The 23,884-nt window shown below is 44.0% G+C and overlaps 1 protein-coding gene across 1 annotated transcript in view; it reads left to right on the plus strand.

Moving 5' to 3' along the window:
- The window catches only part of LOC124783116, a 104,285-nt gene that overhangs the window by 13,301 nt on the left and 67,100 nt on the right, over nt 1-23,884 (plus strand). Inside the window, exon 2 of the mRNA XM_047254000.1 lies at nt 11,636-11,788. Within this exon, the coding sequence (XP_047109956.1) occupies nt 11,636-11,788 (153 nt within the window). The remainder of the gene's footprint in view (nt 1-11,635; nt 11,789-23,884) is intronic.

Raw genomic sequence — 23,884 nt, forward strand, 5'->3', positions numbered from 1 at the left:
ATCCTCTGCTGCCTTCACTACTTCATCCCTCAGAGCTACCCATTCTTCTTCTACTGTATTTCTTTCCCCCATTCCTGTCAATTGTTCCCTTATGCTTTCCCTGAAACTCTGTACAACCTCTGGTTTAGTCAGTTTATCCAGGTCCCATCTCCTTAAATTCCCGCCTTTTTGCAGTTTCTTCAGTTTCAATCTGCAGTTCATAACCAATATATTGTGGTCAGAATCCACATCTGCCCCTGGAAATGTCTTACAATTTAAAACCTGGTTCCTAAATCTCTGTCTTATCATTATGTAATCTATCTGATACCTTTTAGTATCTCCAGGATTCTTCCAGGTATACAACCTTCTTTCATGATTCTTGAACCAAGTGTTAGCTATGATTAAGTTATGCTCTGTGCAAAATTCTACAAGGCGGCTTCCTCTTTCATTTCTTCCCCCCAATCCATATTCACCTTCTATGTTTCCTTCTCTTCCTTTTCCTACTGACGAATTCCAGTCACCCATGACTATTAAATTTTCGTCTCCCTTCACTACCTGAATAATTTCTTTTATCTCGTCATACATTTCACCAATTTCTTCATCATCTGCAGAGCTAGTTGGCATATAAACTTGTACTACTGTAGTAGGCATGGGCTTTGTGTCTATCGTGGCCACAATAATGCGTTCACTATGCTGTTTGTAGTAGCTAACCCGCACTCCTATTTTTTCATTCATTATTAAACCTACTCCTGCATTACTCCTATTTGATTTTGTATTTATAACCCTGTAATCACCTGACCAAAAGTCTTGTTCCTCCTGCCACCGAACTTCACTAATTCCCACTATATCTAACTGTAACCTATCCATTTCCCTTTTTAAATTTTCTAACCTACCTGCCCGATTAAGGGATCTGACATTCCACGCTCCGATCCGTAGAACGCCAGTTTTCTTTCTCCTGCTAACGACGCCCTCTTGAGTAGTCCCCGCCCGGAGATCCGAATGGGGGACTATTTTACCTCCGGAATATTTTACCCAAGAGGACGTCATCATCATTTAATCATACAGTAAAGCTGCATGTCGTCGGGAAAAATTACGGCTGTAGTTTCCCCTTGCTTTCAGCCGTTCGCAGTACCAGCACAGCAAGGCCGTTTTGGTTAATGTTACAAGGCCAGATCAGTCAATCATCCAGACTGTTGCCCCTGCAACTACTGAAAAGGCTGCTGCCCCTCTTCAGGAACCACATGTTTGTCTGGCCTCTCAACAGATACCCCTCAGTTGTGGTTGCACCTACGGTACGGCCATCTGTATCGCTGAGGCACGCAAGCCTCCCCACCAACGGCAAGGTCCATGGTTCATGGGGGGAGGTGAGGTAACATAAGGTGGAATAAATTGGTAATATGGCTTCGGAATTTTTGAGACCATTGGAGGAAGTCGCAACTAAACGAGTATTAAAGAGCGCAGAATCTATGAAACTTGAGACATACCATCAGACTTCTGAAAAAAAAAAAGTCAGCCATTCAGTCCGTAGTAGCAAAGACAGATAAGTGCAAAAACTATCGGACTGACAGGTCATACGTCCAAGTTTCTGACAAAAATAACATCCATAAGAATGGAAAAGAAAATGGCGGTCCTGCTAGATGACGATCAGTTAGGACTTAGGAAAGGTACAGGCACAAGAGAGTCAGTTATGAGGTTGTGCTTGATAATGGAAGCAAGACTTCAGAAAAATCAAGTTTTTCCACCCAGAAAAAGCATTCCACAACATAAAATAGAAGAAAATGTTTAAAATTCTCACAAAAATAGGTGTAAGCTATTGGGAATGACCGGCAATAAACAGTATGTACAAGAAACAGGAGGAAAAAATAAGTAGAGAATGCAAAGAACAAAATGTTGAGATGAGAATCGGTATAAGACAGGGGTGTAGTACTTCATCCGTATTGTACATCGAAGAAGCAATGACAGAAATAGGAAAAAAATCAGGAATTGGACTGAAATTCAGAGTTAATGAAGACCAATGATAAGTTTCTCTGATGACATTGCTAACCTCACTAAAAGCGAAGAAGCTTTATTGGACGTGTTGAATGGAATTGTCTACTGACTACAGAATATGGACTGACAGTAAACTGAAGAAATACGAAAGTAATAACGAGTAGCAGAAATTAGATTAGCGATACACTTAAAAATAAAATTGGGGATCACGAATCAGACGAAGTGACAGAATTCTGCTACCTTGCAAGCAAAATGACTTATCACGGACAAAGCGAGGAGGACATAAAAAGTAGACGACCTCAGGCAATGAAGGCTCTCCTGGACGAAGGAAGTCACTCATATGAATCGTCGACCTTAATTTGAGGAAGATATTTCTGCGAATGTAAATTTGGAGTTCAGCATTCTACGGAAATCAGTAATGGACTGTGGGGGAAACCAGAACAGAAGAGAGCCAAATTGTTTTACGTTTGGTGCCTCAGAAGAATGTTGAAAAGTAGATGGGCTGGTAAGATAAAGAATGAGTAATATTTTCAATGGTACGTGATGAAACTGTAGGGCAGTGAGCGGTAGTCGTCAATTATTTTTTTTTTGCTCTAGAGCAAGTGCTGACATTGTGAGCCGCTACCTCGGACTGCGTATGTACCGACCTTATTGTTAATTGGTAGCGTACGTAATCTAGTATGTTGTGAGGTCAAATTAGTCTAGCTATAGTAAGGGTGCGACAAGTTGGTCGGCGGCCCCCAGCATTGGTCGTTAAAAGTCTGTTGGTCGGCGGCCCCCAGCATTGGTCGTTAAAAGTCTGCATCGTTCAGAACACTTCGTCTTTACTATTCTCTGCTTCCTGTTGTTGCCATCTACAACGATACCAGTGTTATGGCACTGTAGTTTCCTGACTAAGGGTTGTGTTGCCTGTGTGAGCGAATGAGTAACTGATAAATAACAGTAACTGCACTTAGGCCTAAATTTAAATGCATTGTACAATTAGAGGCATGATCATAAATGTTTACTAAGTGTTTTGAATGTCATTTTTCTTTTACTCTTTGTGTTGTATTACAGCATCCCTAATTTTATTTCAAATTCCTTGGTACAACTACGAAATGTATGTGAAGGTCACCGTCTCTTTAAGGCAGTAGACAAATCCATGTTACTTCCGTTTGAATTTTACACTTCTCCTGCCGATCGGTGCAAGGCACCCACGCCCACGAGTTGTCAGCACTGGAAGACTAATAATAAAACATCCCCACTCTCACATCCGCTAGTCTGGCAGCGGCCGCGCTACTTGAGGTAAGCTTCAACTTTGCTTAGCTCACAACCGAAATTCACCAACGTCAATTAAAATTAAGCACATCTTAAAATATTACTGGCTGTGTAACAATTTTTTATGTAAAAAATGTAAATGTCGTGCGGCTAGGGCCTCCCGTCGCGTAGACCGTTCGCCGGGGTGCAAGTCTTTCGAGTTGACGCCACTTCGGTGACTTGCGCGTCGGTGGGAATGAAATTATGATGATCAGAACAACACAACACGCAGTTCCTGAGCAGAGAAAAACTGCGACCCACCCGTGAATCGAACACGTGCCCTTTGGGTTGACATTCTGTCGCGCTGACCACTCAGTTACCGGGGGCGAACAATAATTCTTGATAATGAGTAAGAGAACTACCCTCTTAATAGGCTCTTAGCGTTAGCTGACGTTTATGGATCGGCATTTAGCTGCCAATCACATCCATACATAATAAAAAATGGATGTACGTATGCACAGCGAATCGCATAAAACTTGCACCGCAAATATTGCGGGTACAGAGAAAGTTCTATTGACGTGCGGTTTTCACAGAATGGATTGGTAGTCAGCTGCTCGTTTCGTTACCCAGTCAACATGATGTAATAGTATTAGAATGTGAATTTTTTTGTTCAGACATAGACTTCTTTAAATGGAACAATGTCTATTGCCATTAACAAACTAAACGTAGAGTAAATTAGAATGTCAATGGTGTAGCAGAATTCTAGTGCAAGTCGTTTACGGGATATCGTATTTTGAAAAGTTCATAAACCGACACTTGTACAATACCTGTCGTAGCACATACTAAAGCACAACACGTGTGCAACTACACTCATGCTCATATATTAAGGATAATTGCAGAATGTGGTAACACACAACGTGGCACTATACAAAATTGGCGCTAATAGCATAGGCACATAGGGAACGCACACGACACAGATATGTAAGTCCACGGTATTGGTGATAAGTTGAGAAAATCGTCCAGAAACACATCTGCTAGAAAACGTCACTGTTTCCTGAGCATGTACCCCGACATCAATATGAGATATGATCACCATGCACACGTACACAGGCCACACAACGGGTTGGCATACTCTGCATCAAGTGGTCGAGCAGCTGCTGGGGTATACCTTCCCATTCTTGCTCCAGTGCCTGTCGGAGCTCCTGAAGTGTCGTAGGGGTTTGAAGACGTGCAGCGATACATAGACCGAGGGCATTCCAGACGTGGTCGATGGGGTTTAGGTCTGGAGAACAGGCAGTTCACTCCATTCACCTGATATCTTCTGTTTCAAGGTACTTCTCCACGATGGCAGCTCGGTGGGACCGAGCGTTATCATCCATCAGGAGGAAGGTGGGACCCACTCCACCCCTGTAAAGGCGGACATACTGGCGCAAAATGACGTCCCGATACACCTGACCTGTTACAGTCCCTCTGTCAAACACATGCAGGGGTGTACGCGCACCAATCATAATCCCACCCCACGCCATCAAATCACAACCTCCATACACGTCCCTTTCAAGGACATTAAGGGGTTGGTATCTGGTTCCTGGTTCACGCGAGATGAAAATCCGGCGAGAATCACTGTTCAGACTATACCTGGAATCGTCCGTGAACAGAACCTCGGACCACTGTTCCAATGATCATGTACTATGTTCTTGACACCAGGATTTACGGGCTCTCCTGTGACCAGGGGTCAGTGGAATGCACCTTGCACGTCTCCGGGCGAATAGACCATGTCTGTTCAGTCGTCTGTAGACTGTGTTTCTGGAGACAACTGTTCCAGTGGCTGTGGTAAGGTCCCGAGCAAGGCTACCTGCAGTACTCCGTGGGCGTCTGCTGGCACTGATGGTGAGATATCGGTCTTCTTGTGGTGCTGTACACTGTGGACGTCCCGTACTGTAGCACCTGGACACGTTTCCTGTCTGCTGGAATCATTACCATAATCTTGAGATCACACTTTGTGGCGCACGGAGGGCCCATGCTGCGACCTACTGTGTTTGACCAGCCCCCAGTCGCCCTAGTGTTCTACCCCTCGCAGCGTCATCAATATGTGTTCTTTGAGCCATTTTCAACACACAGTCACCATTAGCACGTCTGAAAACGTCTGCACACTTACTTACTGCACCGTACTCTGACATGTACCAACACACCTCTGCGTATGTGGACTGCCGCCATCGCCACTGTGCGACGACCGCAGGACAGATGCACCACATGGTCATACCCAGAGGTGATTTAAACCCGCAAACCGCCCACCAGAGCGTCGTTTCACCGTGTATCAGCATTATCTTTAATTTACGAGCATGAGTGTAGTTATGTGGATTCTGACTCGTAACGAGACAATTCACCGTCACACCAGCAGTGGCAATACACGCTTCGCTTCCAGTCTGGTATGGAACGACTGCTGCACAGGTGCTAGCATTTCGGCAGAGATGCCCAAGGAGGCCGCAGCAGTACGTGTGCATATCATCGGGTGTAGTTGATATGTACCTGTAGAAAACGTCATTCAGATTTTCCCACAGAAAAAAGTCTAAAGGTGTCAAATCCGGGGGACGTCTGCGTCCAAACCAACAATTTGGGAAAAGTTCGTGAAGACACGGTGTACTACTTCGTGCACTATGGGCTGGACAGACATTATTTTGGTACCACAGGTTCCTCCTGGTTTACCGTGGAACGTCTCCTAGCATCCGTGGAAGATGGTCTGCTAGGAAGCTGCGATACTTGTGCGCGTTCAGTATTTCGTCTATGAAAAACGATTCTACGAGCTGATGGTTCTCTAGCCCACATCACACGTTTATACTTCGTGGGTGCTGACGTTCCACCTGAGGAAGACAGCGGGGATTGTCAATAGACCAACAGTGCATGTTTCGGCTGTTTACCCGCCCACGACTGGTAAATGTGGCTTCGTCACTAAACAAGAGACATGATACATCTGGTGTGTCCTGTCTTAATGCTCATGTACAGAAGTTAACACGATTCTCATAATTGTTTTCATGCAGCTCTTGATGGAGAAAGATGTGGTAGGCATGGCATCTATGTCGATAGAGAATGCCTAGAACATTTGCCTGGCTCAAGCCACTTCCTCGTGCGATAGCGTGGTAACTTACGTGCGGATCAACTGCAACAGCAGCAAGAACATTAATTTCCCTCTCTTCTGTCGTCACCTGCTTCCTTCTGTTACACTGTCGTGTTACACCACCACTTTCACGTAATTGGTTAAAGATGTAAATAAATAAGTGCCGAGATGGTTGACGTCTAATGGGATATCTTGCCTCATACACCGTACAAGAACGAACTGCTTTCTTCCAACACTCTCCATACGCCATGAACACGTCCGCTTTTAGTGCACTGGCAAATCCCGTCGTCCACTCAGAGCCTACTGCTTCAGATGACACACATTACCTGACTGGCAAGTCGCAGTGCGCTCAAGGAGCACACAAGCACACTGTAAGCAAACATAACAACATTGTACCTAGCAACTATGCAGACTAATTGGCACAAACTATTGTCAGTGCGAAAACTTCAAAATACGATATCTCGTAAACGACTCGCACTACTCCTCCAACAGACACCACTGGCATTATAATCAATTCTACTTTTCGTTTTTTGGTGTCAATAGGCACTGTTCCATTTAAAAAGTGTATGTTTACACAAAAAATACATTTTGTAAGTATGATTACAATATGCTTGTTGCCTAACATTACGAGTCTCTCTGTGAAAACCGCACATCAATAGCATTTTGCATTTCCGCAATATTTGCGGCGCAAATTTTAGGTGATTCATCCTGTATATGCATGCATGCATGTATATATGTATGTATGTACGTTCTACTTCTCCTCCATATACCACTGGATGTACCTCCAAAATTAAATTTTTCACAGTACATATTCAAGTAGATACGGCGTAATAAACATAGAGGTGCGTGATATTAAAATGGCTGGGTGAAATACACCAGAGATACAAGTGAAATATATGTACAAATACGTGTGAAATATGTTAAATATATGTGTATTATATTTGACATGCGTGTATGTAGGCAAAGCCATGGATACAAACCTACGTTTCTAGCATTTGTAGACTTAGCGAACGCTTTTGACAATGTTGACTGGAATACTCTTTTTCAAATTCTGAAGGTGGCAGGGGTAAAATACAGGGAGCAAAAGGCTATTTACAATTAGTACACAAAGCAAATGGCAGTTATAAGAGTCGTGTGACATGAAAGGGAAGCAGTGGTTGGGAAGGGAGTGAGACAGGGCTGTAGCCTCTCCCCAATACTGTTCATTCTGTATATTGAGCAAGCAGTAAAGGAAACAAAAGAAAAATTCGGAGTAGGTATTAAAATCCATGGAGAAGAAATAAAAACTTTGAGGTTCACCGATGACATTGTAATTTTGTCAGAGACAGGAAAGGACTTGGAAGAGCAGTTGTACGGAATGGACAGTGTCTTGAAAGGAGGGTATAAGATGAACATCAACAAAAGCAAAACGAGGATAATGGAATGTAGTCGAATTAAGTCACGTGATGGTGAGGGAATTAGATTACGAAATGAGACACTTAAAGTAGTAAAGGAGATTTGCTATTTGGGGAGCAAAATAATTGATGATGGTCGAAGTAGAGTGGATATAAAATGTAGACTGGCAATGGCAAGGAAAGCATTTCTGAAGAAGAGAAATTTGTTAACATCGAGTATAGATTTAAGTGTCAGGAAGTCGTTTCTGAAAGTATTTGTATGGAGTGTAGCCATGTATGGAAGACGAACATGGACGATAACTACACTCCTGGAAATGGAAAAAAGAACACATTGACACCGGTGTGTCAGACCCACCATACTTGCTCCGGACACTGCGAGAGGGTTGTACAGGCAATGATCACACGCACGGCACAGCGGACACACCAGGAACCGCGGTGTTGGCCGTCGAATGGCGCTAGCTGCGCAGCATTTGTGCACCGCCACCGTCAGTGTCAGCCAGTTTGCCGTGGCATACGGAGCTCCATCGCAGTCTTTAACACTGGTAGCATGCCGCGACAGCGTGGACGTGAACCGTATGTGCAGTTGACGGACTTTGAGCGAGGGCATATAGTGGGCATGCGGGAGGCCGGGTGGACGTACCGCCGAATTGCTCAACACGTGGGGCGTGAGGTCTCCACAGTACATCGATGTTGTCGCCAGTGGTCGGCGGAAGGTGCACGTGCCCGTCGACCTGGGACCGGACCGCAGCGACGCACGGATGCACGCCAAGACCGTAGGATCCTACGCAGTGCCGTAGGGGACCGCAACGCCACTTTCCAGCAAATTAGGGACACTGTTGCTCCTGGGGTATCGGCGAGGACCATTCGCAACCGTCTCCATGAAGCTGGGCTACGGTCCCGCACACCGTTAGGCCGTCTTCCGCTCACGCCCCAACATCGTGCAGCCCGCCTCCAGTGGTGTCGCGACAGGCGTGAATGGAGGGACGAATGGAGACGTGTCGTCTTCAGCGATGAGAGTCGCTTCTGCCTTGGTGCCAATGATGGTCGTATGCGTGTTTGGCGCCGTGCAGGTGAGCGCCACAATCAGGACTGCATACGACCGAGGCACACAGGGCCAACACCCGGCATCATGGTGTGGGGAGCGATCTCCTACACTGGCCGTACACCACTGGTGATCGTCGAGGGGACACTGAATAGTGCACGGTACATCCAAACCGTCATCGAACCCATCGTTCTACCATTCCTAGACCGGCAAGGGAACTTGCTGTTCCAACAGGACAATGCACGTCCGCATGTATCCCGTGCCAGCCAACGTGCTCTAGAAGGTGTAAGTCAACTACCCTGGCCAGCAAGATCTCCGGATCTGGCTCCCATTGAGCATGTTTGGGACTGGATGAAGCGTCGTCTCACGCGGTCTGCACGTCCAGCACGAACGCTGGTCCAACTGAGGCGCCAGGTGGAAATGGCATGGCAAGCCGTTCCACAGGACTACATCCAGCATCCCTACGATCGTCTCCATGGGGGAATAGCAGCCTGCATTGCTGCGAAAGGTGGATATACACTGTACTAGTGCCGACATTGTGCATGCTCTGTTGCCTGTGTCTATGTGCCTGTGGTTCTGTCAGTGTGATCATGTGATGTATCTGACCCCAGGAATGTGTCAATAAAGTTTCCCGTTCCTGGGACAATGAATTCACGGTGTTCTTATTTCAATTTCCAGGAGTGTAGTTTGGACAAGAAGAGAATAGAAGCTTTCGAAATGTGGTGCTACAAAAGAATGCTGAAGATTAGATGGGTAGATCATATAACTAATGAGGAAGTATTGAATAGGATTGGGGAGAAGTTTGTGGCAGAACTTGACTAGAAGAAGGGATCGGTTGGTAGGACGTGTTCTGAGGCATCAAGGGATCACCAATTTGGTATTGGAGGGCAGCGTGGAGGGTAAAAATCGTAGATGGAGACCAAGAGATGAATACACTAAACAGATACAAAAGAATGTAGGTTGCAGTAGGTACTGGGGGATGAAGAAGCTTGCACAAGATAGAATAGCATGGAGAGCTGCAGCAAACCAGTCTCAGGAGTGAAGACCACAACAACAACAACAACAAACAATTTATTTTATCTGGTATTACTTTAATGTTGTAATTTCATGTACTGACACGCTCCTCAATTTGCTCCTAGGGAACTAGACCTGTAAATAAATAAATAACAAATAGTACCCTATAGAAAGTATACAGGGTGTTACAAAAAGGTACGGTCAAACTTTCAGGACACATTCCTCACACACAAATAAAGAAAAGGTGTTATGTGGACATGTGTCCGGAAACGCTTAATTTCCATGTTAGAGCTCATTTTGGTTTCGTCAGTATGTACTGTACTTCCTCGATTCATCGCCAGTTGGCCCAATTGAAGGAAGGTGATGTTGACTTCGGTGCTTGTGTTGACATGTAACTCATTGCTCTACAGCACTAGCATCAAGCACATCAGTACGTACCATCAACAGGTTAGTGTTCATCACGAACGTGGTTTTGCAGTCAGTGCAATGTTTACAAATGCGGAGTTGGCAGATGCCCATTTGATGTATGGATTAGCACGGGGCAATAGCCGTGGCGCGGTACGTTTGTATCGAGACAGATTTCCAGAACGAAGGTGTCCCGACAGGAAGACGTTCGAAGCAATTGATCGGCGTCTTAGGGAGCACGGAACATTCCAGCCTATGACTCGCGACTGGGGAAGACCTAGAACGACGAGGACACCTGCAATGGACGAGGCAATTCTTCGTGCAGTTGACGATAACCCTAATGTCAGCGTCAGAGAAGTTACGTTGACCACGTCACTGTATGGAGAGTGCTACGGGAGAACCAGTTGTTTCCGTACCATGTACAGCGTGTGCAGGCACTATCAGTAGGTGATTGGCCTCCACGGGTACGCTTCTGCGAATGGTTCATCCAACAATGTGTCAATCCTCATTTCAGTGCAAATGTTCTCTTTACGGATGAGGCTTCATTCCAACGTGATCAGATTGTAAATTTTCACAATCAATACGTGTGGGCTGACGAAAATCCACACGCAATTGTGCAATCACGTCATCAACACAGATTTTCTGTGAACGTTTGGGCAGGCATTGTTGGTGATGTCTTGATTGGGCCCCATGTTCTTCCACCTACCCTCAATGGAGCACGTTATCATGATTTCATACGGGATACTCTACCTGTGCTGCTAGAACATGTGCCTTTACAAGTACGACACAACATGTGGTTCATGCACGATGGAGCTCCTGCACATTTCAGTCGAAATGTTCGTACGCTTCTCAACAACAGATTCGGTGACCGATAGATTGGTAGAGGCGGACCAATTCCATGGCCTCCACGCTCTCCTGACCTCAACCCTCTCGACTTTCGTTTATGGGGGCATTTGAAAGCTCTTGTCTACGCAACCCCTGTACCAAATGTGGAGACTCTTCGTGCTCGTATTGTGGACGGCTGTGATACAATACGCCATTCTCCAGGGCTGCATCAGCGCATCAGGAACTCCATGCGAAGGAGGGTGGCTGCATGTATCCTCGCTAACGGAGGACATTTTTAACATTTCCTGTAACAAAGTGTTTGAAGTCACGCTGGTACGTTCTGTTGCTGTGTGTTTCCATTCCATGATTAATGTGATTTGAAGTGAAGTAATAAAATGAGCTCTAACATGGAAAGTAAGCGTTTCCGGACACATGTCCACATAACATATTTTCTTTCTTTGTGTGTGAGGAATGTTTCCTGAAAGTTTGGCCGTACCTTTTTGTAACACCCTGTAGATGTAGATATAACGAGTATGTGGAAGATACGTTGATACGCACAGGCTATATTCTTAGCGAGTAGACTAGATATAAGAATGACCGAGAGTGCTGGGACAGCCAGTGACAGCTTGCTGTGTGCAGGTGGTGTCGTACGTGCTGGACCGCGGCAGCTTCAACGCTCTACTGGCGCGGCTGGCGGCCGCTCGCCGCGCACACGCAGACCCCGGCGGCCGCAACGCCGCCACGCGCGCCCGCAGGCTCGCCTTCGGCACCGCGCTCTACAGGTTCACACAGGTGCGCAGCTCTCCTCAGGATGAAAGCTCACACTCTTCACAGTCCCTTGCACATTTACAGCTATGCTTCGGCCAGAGCGGCCTTCGTAAATTACCTATCTTGCAGCGAATAACATTAATGAGTGTCATGAAAATGGTACAGAATCTGGCGAAGAATTATACGAACAAAAGTCGCGGGACACCTAGTAATATCATCCTTTCACCGGCATAGTGCAGCAGCTCGACATGGCAAGGTCTCGCTCGACAAGTCGTTGCAAGTCCCCTGAAGAAATAATGAACCTTGCTGCCACTACTGCCGTCCAGAATTGCGAATGTGTTGCCCGTGCAGGTTTTTGTGCACAAACTGACCTCTCAATTATGTGCCATAAATGTTCGATGGAATTCTTGTCGGGCGATCAGGGTGGCCAAATCATTCGCTCTAACTGTCCACAATGTTCTTCAAACCAATTGTGAACAACTTTGGCCCAATGACATGGCGCACTGTGTAACACCTACAACGCCTCTCGGTGTTGAATAAACAAAAATAGCTCCCAAATTAGCTCCCATTTCCTTAAAATATCAATTCACAAAATGACCCAAGTCCCTCCACAAGTAGTAATTACGAAAAATAAATAAAAAACAAATAGAGGGAAATATCTAGTATAGAAAGCAAAAGAAAAGAAAAGAAAAATTTAATTGTAAATTTTAGAAACATGGGAAGGGGGAAAAACAGTAGAAAATATTAAACTATTAGTTGTTCCAATACGTAAGAAAATCAATATTATTGTCACAGAACGTAGGTCTGGGACACCAAAGACAGTGTTTATTAAAGTATAAATAGCCATACGTCGTAATTACGATACTCCATTCTCTAGTCTGTTCTAGTTCTGAAGTTATTTAGGACGTACAGCTTTAGAGAACAACAATTGGGACTTTTTTAAACGGGGATCAAGAATAGATCGTGACGAGATTGTTTTTGAGGATTGTCAATTCAAGACTTTAATTTGGACATTTATTAGATTAGATAAACGGGAAGGTGAATAGTAATCTCTTTGGCTTTAATGCCAATTCGTGTGAATATTTAAACGCTTTACTGAATTGAGAATTTTAACCGGATTCGGACTTTGAATTGTGATAGTGAGAAACTTTAACTTTACGCGACTAGTCATCACAGTTAATGACAGTTTGCGGATATTAAATAGAAATAACTTATTTACCGAAAGTGACAGGATATTATCTAACATCTCTGATGCTAGCGGGAATCCTACTTAGAGATCTAATTCAAAAACGTCTTTGAATGAGATCGTATGAGTGAACCTATTTATTAATAATTCTAGTCAATAAACTGACGTTGATAATTTGAAACATAATACAAATCTTGAACATTAATTTAACTTAGATTAATAAACGTTAAGGTTACGTGATCTATGCCAAGAACAAACTAGCGATTCGTAACTAAAACAATTGAACAAAAGGTTAAAGTATCGTCGTCTGTAAACATTGGTAGTAAAGCTACTAAAGATTTTTTCCCTCAGAGTTGGGAAGACTGTACGTGTAGTCACCCACGTTTAACATTGGGTTTTAAAAGTAATTAAACTGATACTTAGCCGGGACAATATTAAATAAAAGTAAAACCTTTCAATGACAGTCAATGTGTAAAACATAAAATCAAACTTTCTCCTATTAGACGAAAAAGCGAAAACAGAAAAAGGGCAGCTACAGCTGTCATCCATAAAAAGTCCATAGTTGTTTGGGAACATGAAGTCCATTAATGGTTGCAGATGTTCTACCAGTAACTGAACACAACCATTTCCATTCAGTAATCGGGTCAGTTGAACCAGAGGACTCAGTCCATTCCGTACAAACACAGCCCACACCATTATAGAGCTACCACCAGCTTGCACACTGCGTTGTTGACAAGTTGTGTCCGTGGCTTCGTGGGACTTGCGTCACTCTCGAACCTTATCATCAGCTCTTAGCTACTAAAGTCGAGACTCATCTGACCAGGCCAGTCGTTTAGGGTCCAGCCGATATGGTCACGAGCCCAAGCGAGGCGTTGCAGGCGAATGGCGATGTCGTGCTGTTAGAACAAGCACTCGAGTCCGTCATCTGCTGCCACAGCCGATTAACACCAGATTTCCCCGCACTGTCCTAATGAATACGTTCGTCCTACGTCCCACATTGGTTTCTGCAGCTACCCCATACACCGTCGCTTGGCACTGACAAGTCTACGCAAACGCCGCTGCTCTGGATCGTTAAGTGAAGGCCGACGGCCACTGCGTTGTCCGTGGTGAGGGGCAATGCTTTAAATTTGGTATTCTCGGCGCAGTCTTTTACATTGAGGACCTCAGAATACCGAATTCCGTAACGATTTCCGAAATGGAATGTCCCATGAGCTCCAACTACCATTCCGCATTAAAAGTGTGTTAATTCCCGTCGTGTGGACGTAATCACGTTGGAAACTTTTCACATCAATTATCTGAGTATAAATGAAAGCCAATGCACTGCCCTTTCATACCTCGTGTACGCGATACTGCCGCCATCTGTACGTGTGCATATCACTACCCATGACTTCTGTTGCCTCAATGTAAATGCATATGAGATGGAAGATATGAAACTATATGACGAAACAGAAATTTACCCTAAAATTACTTCTACAGGAATAACTGTTCTTTCCAATTAAAGCAGAATTTGATCCAAAAACATAAGGAAGAGGTGGAAACTTGACACGTTTCTAATTACATGACATAGTACATAATATTGGAACAAGTAAAAAACATAAAATTTTGACTGTTCCCAGAATTCACTGAGACTGAAACAAACAAGTAAGCAAGGCTCCACAATGGCCGTAAAATATCATAGTAAGACGAATTCTATTACGTAGACAAACCTCACCCAACACTCATTTGTCAAATTTAAAACTTTCATGCTGTCTAAATGCTTCATCAATGAAAATCCATTCACTCGTTCCTGATTTTTCGATGTCAACTGGCTTCATGGCGAACGATATATGACGCTCGTATTTCATTGCACATTGCATTAAAAAACTCGTAATTCGGAGGGCAGTATGGGTAAACTTGCAAAAGAATGAAGCAACACTCGCAAACACTGCCAAAAAACTATTAGGCTATATGTAGTAGAAGATGGAGAGAATACAAAATAAAAAAACTATATCTATTTAAGTGAATGTGTAGATCAATGCTACAAAAACGAGTTCAAAAGGCATAGTATTCTCAAAATCATAACATTTTGCTATAAAAGATAATTTAATAAAATAAATTAATTTCACTTAATGTTTTCAAATTACTGAAAGTATCATATGATATGCCTGGGATTTAATATACGTGAGATTGGTAACAACAACAACAAGTCATAAAAGTAACTTCTGCCAAAAAATTGTTTGTTTGTTACTTAAGACACTGTAAGACAGCTGTAAGAAATAACATCCCCTCATCCCACGCCGTCTATAAACCGTTTTAGTGCAACTCGTATGAAATACAGCTCCTGGAATTGTCATCCACCTGTATAGCAATGCACTAGAAACTACCCTTCCCTCGTTGTTTGAAATATCTGTAGCCGGCGATGTGGAGCAAACGTGCTTCACCGAGAAAAACCTGATGTTTAGCAACGTTACTGCTCTTATTGAACACTTCTCACCACTCTTCGAATCTTATAATTTTATATTATTTTCTCAGATATTAGTTTATGGCAAGATCCACTGCAGTACATTTGTAGTTCATAGTCTGCGTTGCACATCAAAAACGAATCATTTGCTGAACATGTCACTCCACTGTACAAACTGGATAGCTTTCAGACTGTTATTTTGTGAAATATTAGTCCATGGCAGGAAGTATATACACTCCTGGAAATGGAAAAAAGAACACATTGACACCGGTGTGTCAGACCCGCCATACTTGCTCCGGACACTGCGAGAGGGCTGTACAAGCAATGATCACACGCACGGCACAGCGGACACACCAGGAACCGCGGTGTTGGCCGTCGAATGGCGCTAGCTGCGCAGCATTTGTGCACCGCCGCCGTCAGTGTCAGCCAGTTTGCCGTGGCATACGGAGCTCCATCGCAGTCTTTAACACTGGTAGCATGCCGCGACAGCGTGGACGTGAACCGTATGTGCAGTTGACGGACTTTGAGCGAGGGCGTATAGTGGGCATGCGGGAGGCCGGGTGGACGTACCGCCGAATTGCTCAACACGTGGGGCGTGAGGTCTCCACAGTACATCGATGTTGTCGCCAGTGGTCGGCGGAAGGTGCACGTGCCCGTCGACCTGGGAGCGGACCGCAGCGACGCACGGATGCACGCCAAGACCGTAGGATCCTACGCAGTGCCGTAGGGGACCGCACCGCCACTTCCCAGCAAATTAGGGACACTGTTGCTCCTGGGGTATCGGCGAGGACCATTCGCAACCGTCTCCATGAAGCTGGGCTACGGTCCCGCACACCGTTAGGCCGTCTTCCACTCACGCCCCAACATCGTGCAGCCCGCCTCCAGTGGTGTCGCGACGGGCGTGAATGGAGGGACGAATGGAGACGTGTCGTCTTCAGCGATGAGAGTCGCTTCTGCCTTGGTGCCAATGATGGTCGTATGCGTGTTTGGCGCCGTGCAGGTGAGCGCCACAATCAGGACTGCATACGACCGAGGCACACAGGGCCAACACCCGGCATCATGGTGTGGGGAGCGATCTCCTACACTGGCCGTACACCACTGGTGATCGTCGAGGGGACACTGAATAGTGCACGGTACATCCAAACCGTCATCGAACCCATCGTTCTACCATTCCTAGACCGGCAAGGGAACTTGCTGTTCCAACAGGACAATGCACGTCCGCATGTATCCCGTGCCACCCAACGTGCTCTAGAAGGTGTAAGTCAACTACCCTGGCCAGCAAGATCTCCGGATCTGTCCCCCATTGAGCATGTTTGGGACTGGATGAAGCGTCGTCTCACGCGGTCTGCACGTCCAGCACGAACGCTGGTCCAACTGAGGCGCCAGGTGGAAATGGCATGGCAAGCCGTTCCACAGGACTACATCCAGCATCTCTACGATCGTCTCCATGGGAGAATAGCAGCCTGCATTGCTGCGAAAGGTGGATATACACTGTACTAGTGCCGACATTGTGCATGCTCTGTTGCCTGTGTCTATGTGCCTGTGGTTCTGTCAGTGTGATCATGTGATGTATCTGACCCCAGGAATGTGTCAATAAAGTTTCCCCTTCCTGGGACAATGAATTCACGGTGTTCTTATTTCAATTTCCAGGGGTGTATTTTGTGATTAAACTGCACAGTCCGCCCAGTGCACTGAAAACAGTCAACGTGATAAACTTGCCTCTTCATTCTTCCGTTTTTATAGCTTTCACTGTATGATACGCTATACCTCGAAAGCAGCAAAGCCACCAGAAACGTTACTCCACTGTTCGAACATCTTAGCTTTCGGATTAATATTTTCTGAAATAGTAGTTTATAACAAAATTCCTTTGATGCGCACATCCATTCCATGCCACACAGCGAAAACCGTCCACTCAGCCAACACGTTACTTCCCTACGTGGACATGGCAGTTCTGAAGCTTACTTTGTGAGATGATGGTCCACACGGTAAACGCATTAATTGTGTGTCTTCTAAGTTCAAAGTCTGCAATGTGTATCGAAAGGTCCGTGTTGTACACCAAAAACACACTCTTAAATACATATGCTAGAAAGACGACATTCTCTCGCTCAAGCACGACAACAATCAGTCTCTGCTATCCTCCCCAAACTCATTTCCAAAGCTGATTTTTCTGGCAGAAATTGCATAGAGAACAATGTTTTAATCTTTCAATCGAAATTACAATTTTACATTAATATACCATTTTATGCACTTAGAAATATTCTAAGCACATAGCATAAGAATAACAGTTCCGTAGACGGCAGTTACAGAACGTATACAGAAAGGAACGGAAACTTGCACTGTTGCAATTCTCTTTGCTGTGAAAAAAGAAAAAACAAAAAGAAATATTACAGTAAAATGTTCACAACCGCAAGAGGAATTGACAGAACTCTGAAAGACCTAAACTGCCATCTCCAGTAGGCGACATTCTTTCGTAGTAATTGAGATCCCTGGCAGAACCTCCTTGCTAAACTATTCAACATTGCACACGAGATATGTTAGATCCTTGGCAGAACCTCCGTACAAAACTATTCAGCCTTGCATGCAAAATATATTAGACGGGCAAAACGCTTTCAGACTTCATAAAGAATATGATAGTTCCAATTCCAAAGAAGCGACATGCTAACTGGTGTGAACGTTAATACAACATGGTTGTAAAATAGTGACACATTATTTACAAAAGAATGAAAAAGCTGATAGAAGCCGGCCACGGTAAGATCAGATTAGGTCCCAGAGAAATCAAGCAGTACGCGAGGTAATACTGACCCTACCATGTATTTCAGAAGATGAGTTGAAGCAAGGCAAATCTATATGTTTTGTAGCGCCTGTAGATTTAAAGAAAACTTTTGACAATGATGACGGGTCCGCACTCTTTGAAATTCTCAAGGTAGCAGGAATAAAATACTGAGCGAAATTTTATTTACAACTTGTACAGAAACCAAGCTGCAGTTATAGGAGTCGATGAACACGAAAGGGATGCAATAGTTGAGAAGGAAGTGAGACCAAGTTGTAGCTTCTCCCCAATGTTATACAGTCTGTACACGGTAAAAGAAACCAAGAAAAAATTCGAAACGGAATTAAAGTTCTGGGAGAAGAAATACAAACTTTGAGGCTCACCGGTGACATTCCAACACTGCCATAGACACTTAAGGACTTACGAGATTAGTTAAATGGAATGGATATAGTCTTAGAAGTAGATTATGAGATGAATATCAACAAAAATGAAACAACGGTAATGTGATGTAATAGAGTTAATTCATGTGATGCTGATACAATTAGATTAGAAAGTAGGGCAATGAAAGTAGTCGGTGAGTTTTTCTTTTTGGATAGGAAAATAACTGTCGATGGCTGAAGTAGAGAAGATATAAAATAGTCTGATAATAGAAAGAAAAGACATTCTGAGAAAAAGCTATTTGTTAAGATCGAATATAATCTTAGATATTAGGAGGTATTTTCTCAATGTACTTGTCTGAAGGAAATGAAACGTGGACGACAAGCAGTTTAGACAAGAAGAGAATACGAACTTCTGAAATGTGGTGTTATACAATAGGCTGTAGCATAAGACACCGACTCATCGAAAACTTACTATATTTATTCCACTATCCCATATTAAATTGACAATTTAATATGACACTTTCCACAACAATGATAAAAGCTGACCGTCAACTTCTTGGAAGAACTTAAGCACAACTGGCATCAGATCAAAAGACAGTAAATATATCTACTTCATTTAGTAACAAGCATCTACTGTAAAAAATGTAAATTATCATCTTTGCTACAGCAGTGCTTTAAAAGGTAAAAAGAGAGTGTTTCTTAACAAAAATTAAATAGGGCAGTCAATAATGGAACATTAATTTAGCTTTATCGCCGCCTTTGATGGTTACCGTTCTGTACTGGTTTAGTATCCACTTACTATTTGGCGTCTTCATAGTGCTGTGTCCAGAGGGTCAGCTCCTCAGTAATTGCACGCGGCTAAGCTTGTAGAAAGAAAGTTCATAAAAGAGTGGGGTCTAAAATATTGACGTTGGTATTGAGGAATAATTCATTAAATCAAAGTTCTACATATTATGTGCCCCGTCAGCTATTTTCTGAAATCATCATAAGATACTGAGGTGAAACTACGTATCATCGCTGCATAGTTATGAGACGTTAAAAACGTCCTCCCGAAATGTCTCTGATTTTACTTAGCCCGTTTTTCAAGATGGTGAAAGCCTCCTGGGTATACACAGTGATGCTGTTGGTAGCCATCTTTATTCCCGATGCTAACATCTGTCTAATCAGCATAGGCAGGATATTATGAGTTAAAAATGCAGCCACAATTTGGCTGATAAGCCGAGAAGGTTTCGTCAAAGCTACGGACAGAGGCTTATCTTTCCTCAACCAATCTTCTAAGATAAATCGCAGGCTCAGTACTGCGTCACATGTGCTCACATTTCTCCGAAACGCCTGATCTTCCCAAAATTGGCCTCTACTAGTTTATCGATTCACCTGTAAGTAATCTGCGTCAGTATCTAGCAACTACGGCTTATTGACCTGACAGTTCGGCAACATTCACATCTGTCAGAATCTGCCTTTTTGGAAATGGAATTATTACATGCTTGAAGTCCGAGTGTATTTCGGGAGTCTCATATATCTTGCACACCAAGTGGAATAGCTCTATCATGGTTAGCTCTGCGAAGGATCAGTGATTCTGAAAGAATGTCATCTGCTTTAAGGGCCTTGATTTCTTTTCAGTGTTATGTCAAATTCTTCTCGCAGTACAATATCCCCCATGTTTTCCTTGCTCTTCACTTTCCACAATGTTCATATACACTGAAGCGGCAAAGAAACTGGTATAGGCTTGCGTATTCGAATACATTGATATGTAAACAGGCAGAACACGGCACTGCGGTCGGCAGCGCCTATGTAAGACAACAAGTGTCTGGCGCAGTTGTTAGCTCGGTTACTGCTGCTACAGTGGCAGGTTATCAAAATTAAGTGAGTTTGAACGTGGTGTTATAGTCGGCGCACGAGAGATGGGACACGGAATCTCCGAGGTAGCGATGAAGCGGGGGATTTCCAATACGACCATTCCACGAATATACTGTGAATATCAGGAATCCGGTAAAACATGAAATCTCCGACAACGCTGCGGCCGGAAAAAGATCATGCAAGAACGGGACCAACAGCGACTCAAGAGAATCGTTCAACGGAAGTGCAACCCTCCTACAAATTGCTGCAGATTTGAGTGCTGGGCCATCAACAAGTGTCAGCGCGCGAACCATTCAACGAAACATCATCAATATAGGCTTTCTAAGCAGAAAGCCCACTCCTGTACCTTTGATGACTGCTCGACACAAAGCATTACACCTCGCCTGGGCCCGTCAACACCGACATTGGAACATGTTGCCTGGTCGGACGAATCTCGTTTCAAATTGTATCGAGCGGATGGACGTGTACGGGTATGGAGACAACCTCATGAATCCATGGACCCTGCATGCCTGCAGGGGACTGTTGAAGCTGGTGGACGCTCTGTAATGGTGTGGAGCTTGTGCAGCTGGAGTGATATGGGACCCTTGATACGTCTAGATACGACTCTGACAGGTGACACGTACGTAAGCGTCCTGTCTGATCACCTGTATCAATTCAAGTGCCTTGTGCATTCCAAAGGACGTGGGCAATTCCAGCAGGACAATGCGACACCCCACACGTCCAGAACTGCTGCAGAGTGACTCCAGCAACACTCTTCCGCTGGCCACCAAGCTCCCCAGTGATGAACATTATTGAGCATATCTGGTATGCCTTCCAACGTGCTGTTCAGAAGAGATCTCCAACTCCTAGTATTCTTACGGATTTATGGACAGCCTTGCAGTATTCATGGTGTAAGTTCCCTCCATCACTACGTCAGACATTAGTCGAGTCCATGCCACGTCGGTGTTGCGGCGCTTCTGCGTGCTCGCGGGGGCCTTACACGATATTAGGTAGGTGTACCAGTTTCTTTAGCTGTTCAGTGTAGTTGCTTCTCTTTTCTCCAAAGGTCCCTTTGATTTTTCTATAGGCGTCATCTATGTCTCCCCTAGTCATACATGTCACCATGCCTGGCACTTGTCCCCTTATAATACCTACTTACCCAGTTTGCACTTAAGCTCAATCTTATTTTTAGATGTCTGTATTCTCTTCTGTTACTTTATTTACTGTATTTTTACATTTTCTTCTTTCGCCAGTTAAATTCAATATCTCGTGGGCTATCCAAGGATTTCTATTCGGCCTTGTCTCTTTGCGTATTTGACTCTTTGCTGTCTTGACTATTTTGTTTTGTACAATCTATCCATTCGCTTTCTGCTGTGTTTTTTTCCCCTCTTTCCATCAATCGTTGCTTCCTTTGAGGCACTCAACAATCTCTGGTTCTTCCAATTTATCCAGGTCTCATCCTCTTAATTTGTTGCCTTTCTCTAATTTCTTCAGTTTTAATCTGCAGTTCGTAATCAATAAATTATGGTCAGAGCACACATCTGCCCCTGAGAATGTTTTGTAGTTTAAAATCTGTCTTACCATTATAGAATCAATGTGCCACCTTGCAGTGTCTCCAGGTCTCTTCCACATATATAATTCCTTACATCATTTTTAAACCAGCTGCCTTTCATTCATTTCTCCCAGTCCAAGTTCTCCTACCACTTTTCGCTTCTCTCCGTATTCGCATTATGACCCACCACATTCAAGTTTTCGTCTCCCTTAACTATTTGAATAATTTCTTCTGTTTCATCATACGTTGTTTCACTCTTTGTAATATGCTTATAAACATGTACTGCTGTAGTGGATATTGGCTTCGTGTCTACCTCAGTTACGGTAATACGTAGCTGATCCGATTTCCTATTTTCTTGTTCATTATTAGAACTACTCATGCGTTACCCCTATTTGATTTTTTTTTCTTTATAGCCGTGAGCTCAGCTGACGAGAAGTGCTATTTATTATGCCATCGCACTTCATTAATTCCCACTTTATCTAACTTCAACCTATTCATTTCACTTTTTAAATTCTCTAGCCGTGCATATCCCACTAAGGAATTTAACATTTCACATTGTGACCACTGGAAAGTTAGCTATTTTTCCTTGATGACAACATCCTCCTGAGTAGTCCCCGGTGATCCGAATAGAGGAATACTTTATACTCAGAAACTCAAAGAGGATGCTATCGCCATTAACCCATAGAGAAAAGTTGTCTTTCAGGCGTTCATAATACCAACGTAGCAATCTCTGGAATGTCAGTCACGCCGACCATTGCGTTATAGGTACTAAAACGGAAATAACTTCGTAACTGGCGGATTCGAAATATGGGGTTGATGAAAGGAGCCGATGTTGTCGGCGTGCAGGATATAATGTCTAGCTCATTGACCGATGTGATATTTGTAGATTGAGTCAGCGGCCAGTGTTGTGACTTGGTAACGAACTACCGTAACCGTTAGGTTGCTCTGACAAGTAGGTGGAGTATTCGTCATCATCAAGTTTGCATTTGGTGTATATGACCCATCAGACATGTACTGTTCCTTTCTTGCTCCTCGATAAAGGTGTTCCACAGTCTGAATTCCAGTGACCTCTCCTACAATTTAATTTGCTAGTTGTTAACTTGCACTAGAATTCACAACTATTCCCATTTGCTCTGCGTAATTCTAGACTTTACAGGATATTGTGTTAGTTACAGGTAGATGGCAGAAGATATACTAGCGAAGCTGAGAGCTCTTCAGATCTTTCTTTATTCGACGTTAAATATTCGCTGGTTTTCTTCAGCGCGTGGATCGAATGAGATGGCGCAGTGCCTAACACATCCGACTCGCTTTCATCAAGACGATGGTTTAGATACTCATCATGGCATTCGAATTTGTGTTTACTATGAATCGCTAAATCTCTCGACGGAAGTGCCAGATGGGTACTTTGAAACGGGTACCGCCGATTTCTTTCCACACCCTTTTGTAATCCGAGCTTGTGCTCCGTCTCCATTGACAGACCTGTTGACGATAAACTATCATCTTCCTTCCGTTTCATTAACGTTGAGGGTGAGATAAACATGTGATGTTCGTCCACTCACCCATAGCCATCTTGCAGGACATACATCATCATGAGCAGCAGCAGCAATAACAGCACTGACTTCACATCCACTTCTTGATTTTTTCCGTGTACTGCGGTATTTGGGTACATACATCCACACTGCTCGTTCTCGTTTTCTGATGCCAGCTTCCATCAGGTCGTAGTGTCGGTTGTATTAAAGACCAGCAAAAAGCTTTCTTGGTCTATCTTCCATCTATTCGCCTGGACGTGTGTCCCGCCCAACTCCATTCCTTGTTCGCTACAGTCATAATTGCATTTTCGATTCTAGTCACTTCCCTGATCAATTTGATTGTTTTTCTGTCTCTCCTCGTAATTCAGAACATGCGTCTCGATGAGAAACTTTCAATTATTTTCGCGTTGAAAGTTCATGTCTCGTT

This window comes from Schistocerca piceifrons, chromosome 1 (genome assembly GCF_021461385.2).
Source record: "Schistocerca piceifrons isolate TAMUIC-IGC-003096 chromosome 1, iqSchPice1.1, whole genome shotgun sequence".
NCBI classification, from domain to species: domain Eukaryota; kingdom Metazoa; phylum Arthropoda; class Insecta; order Orthoptera; family Acrididae; genus Schistocerca; species Schistocerca piceifrons.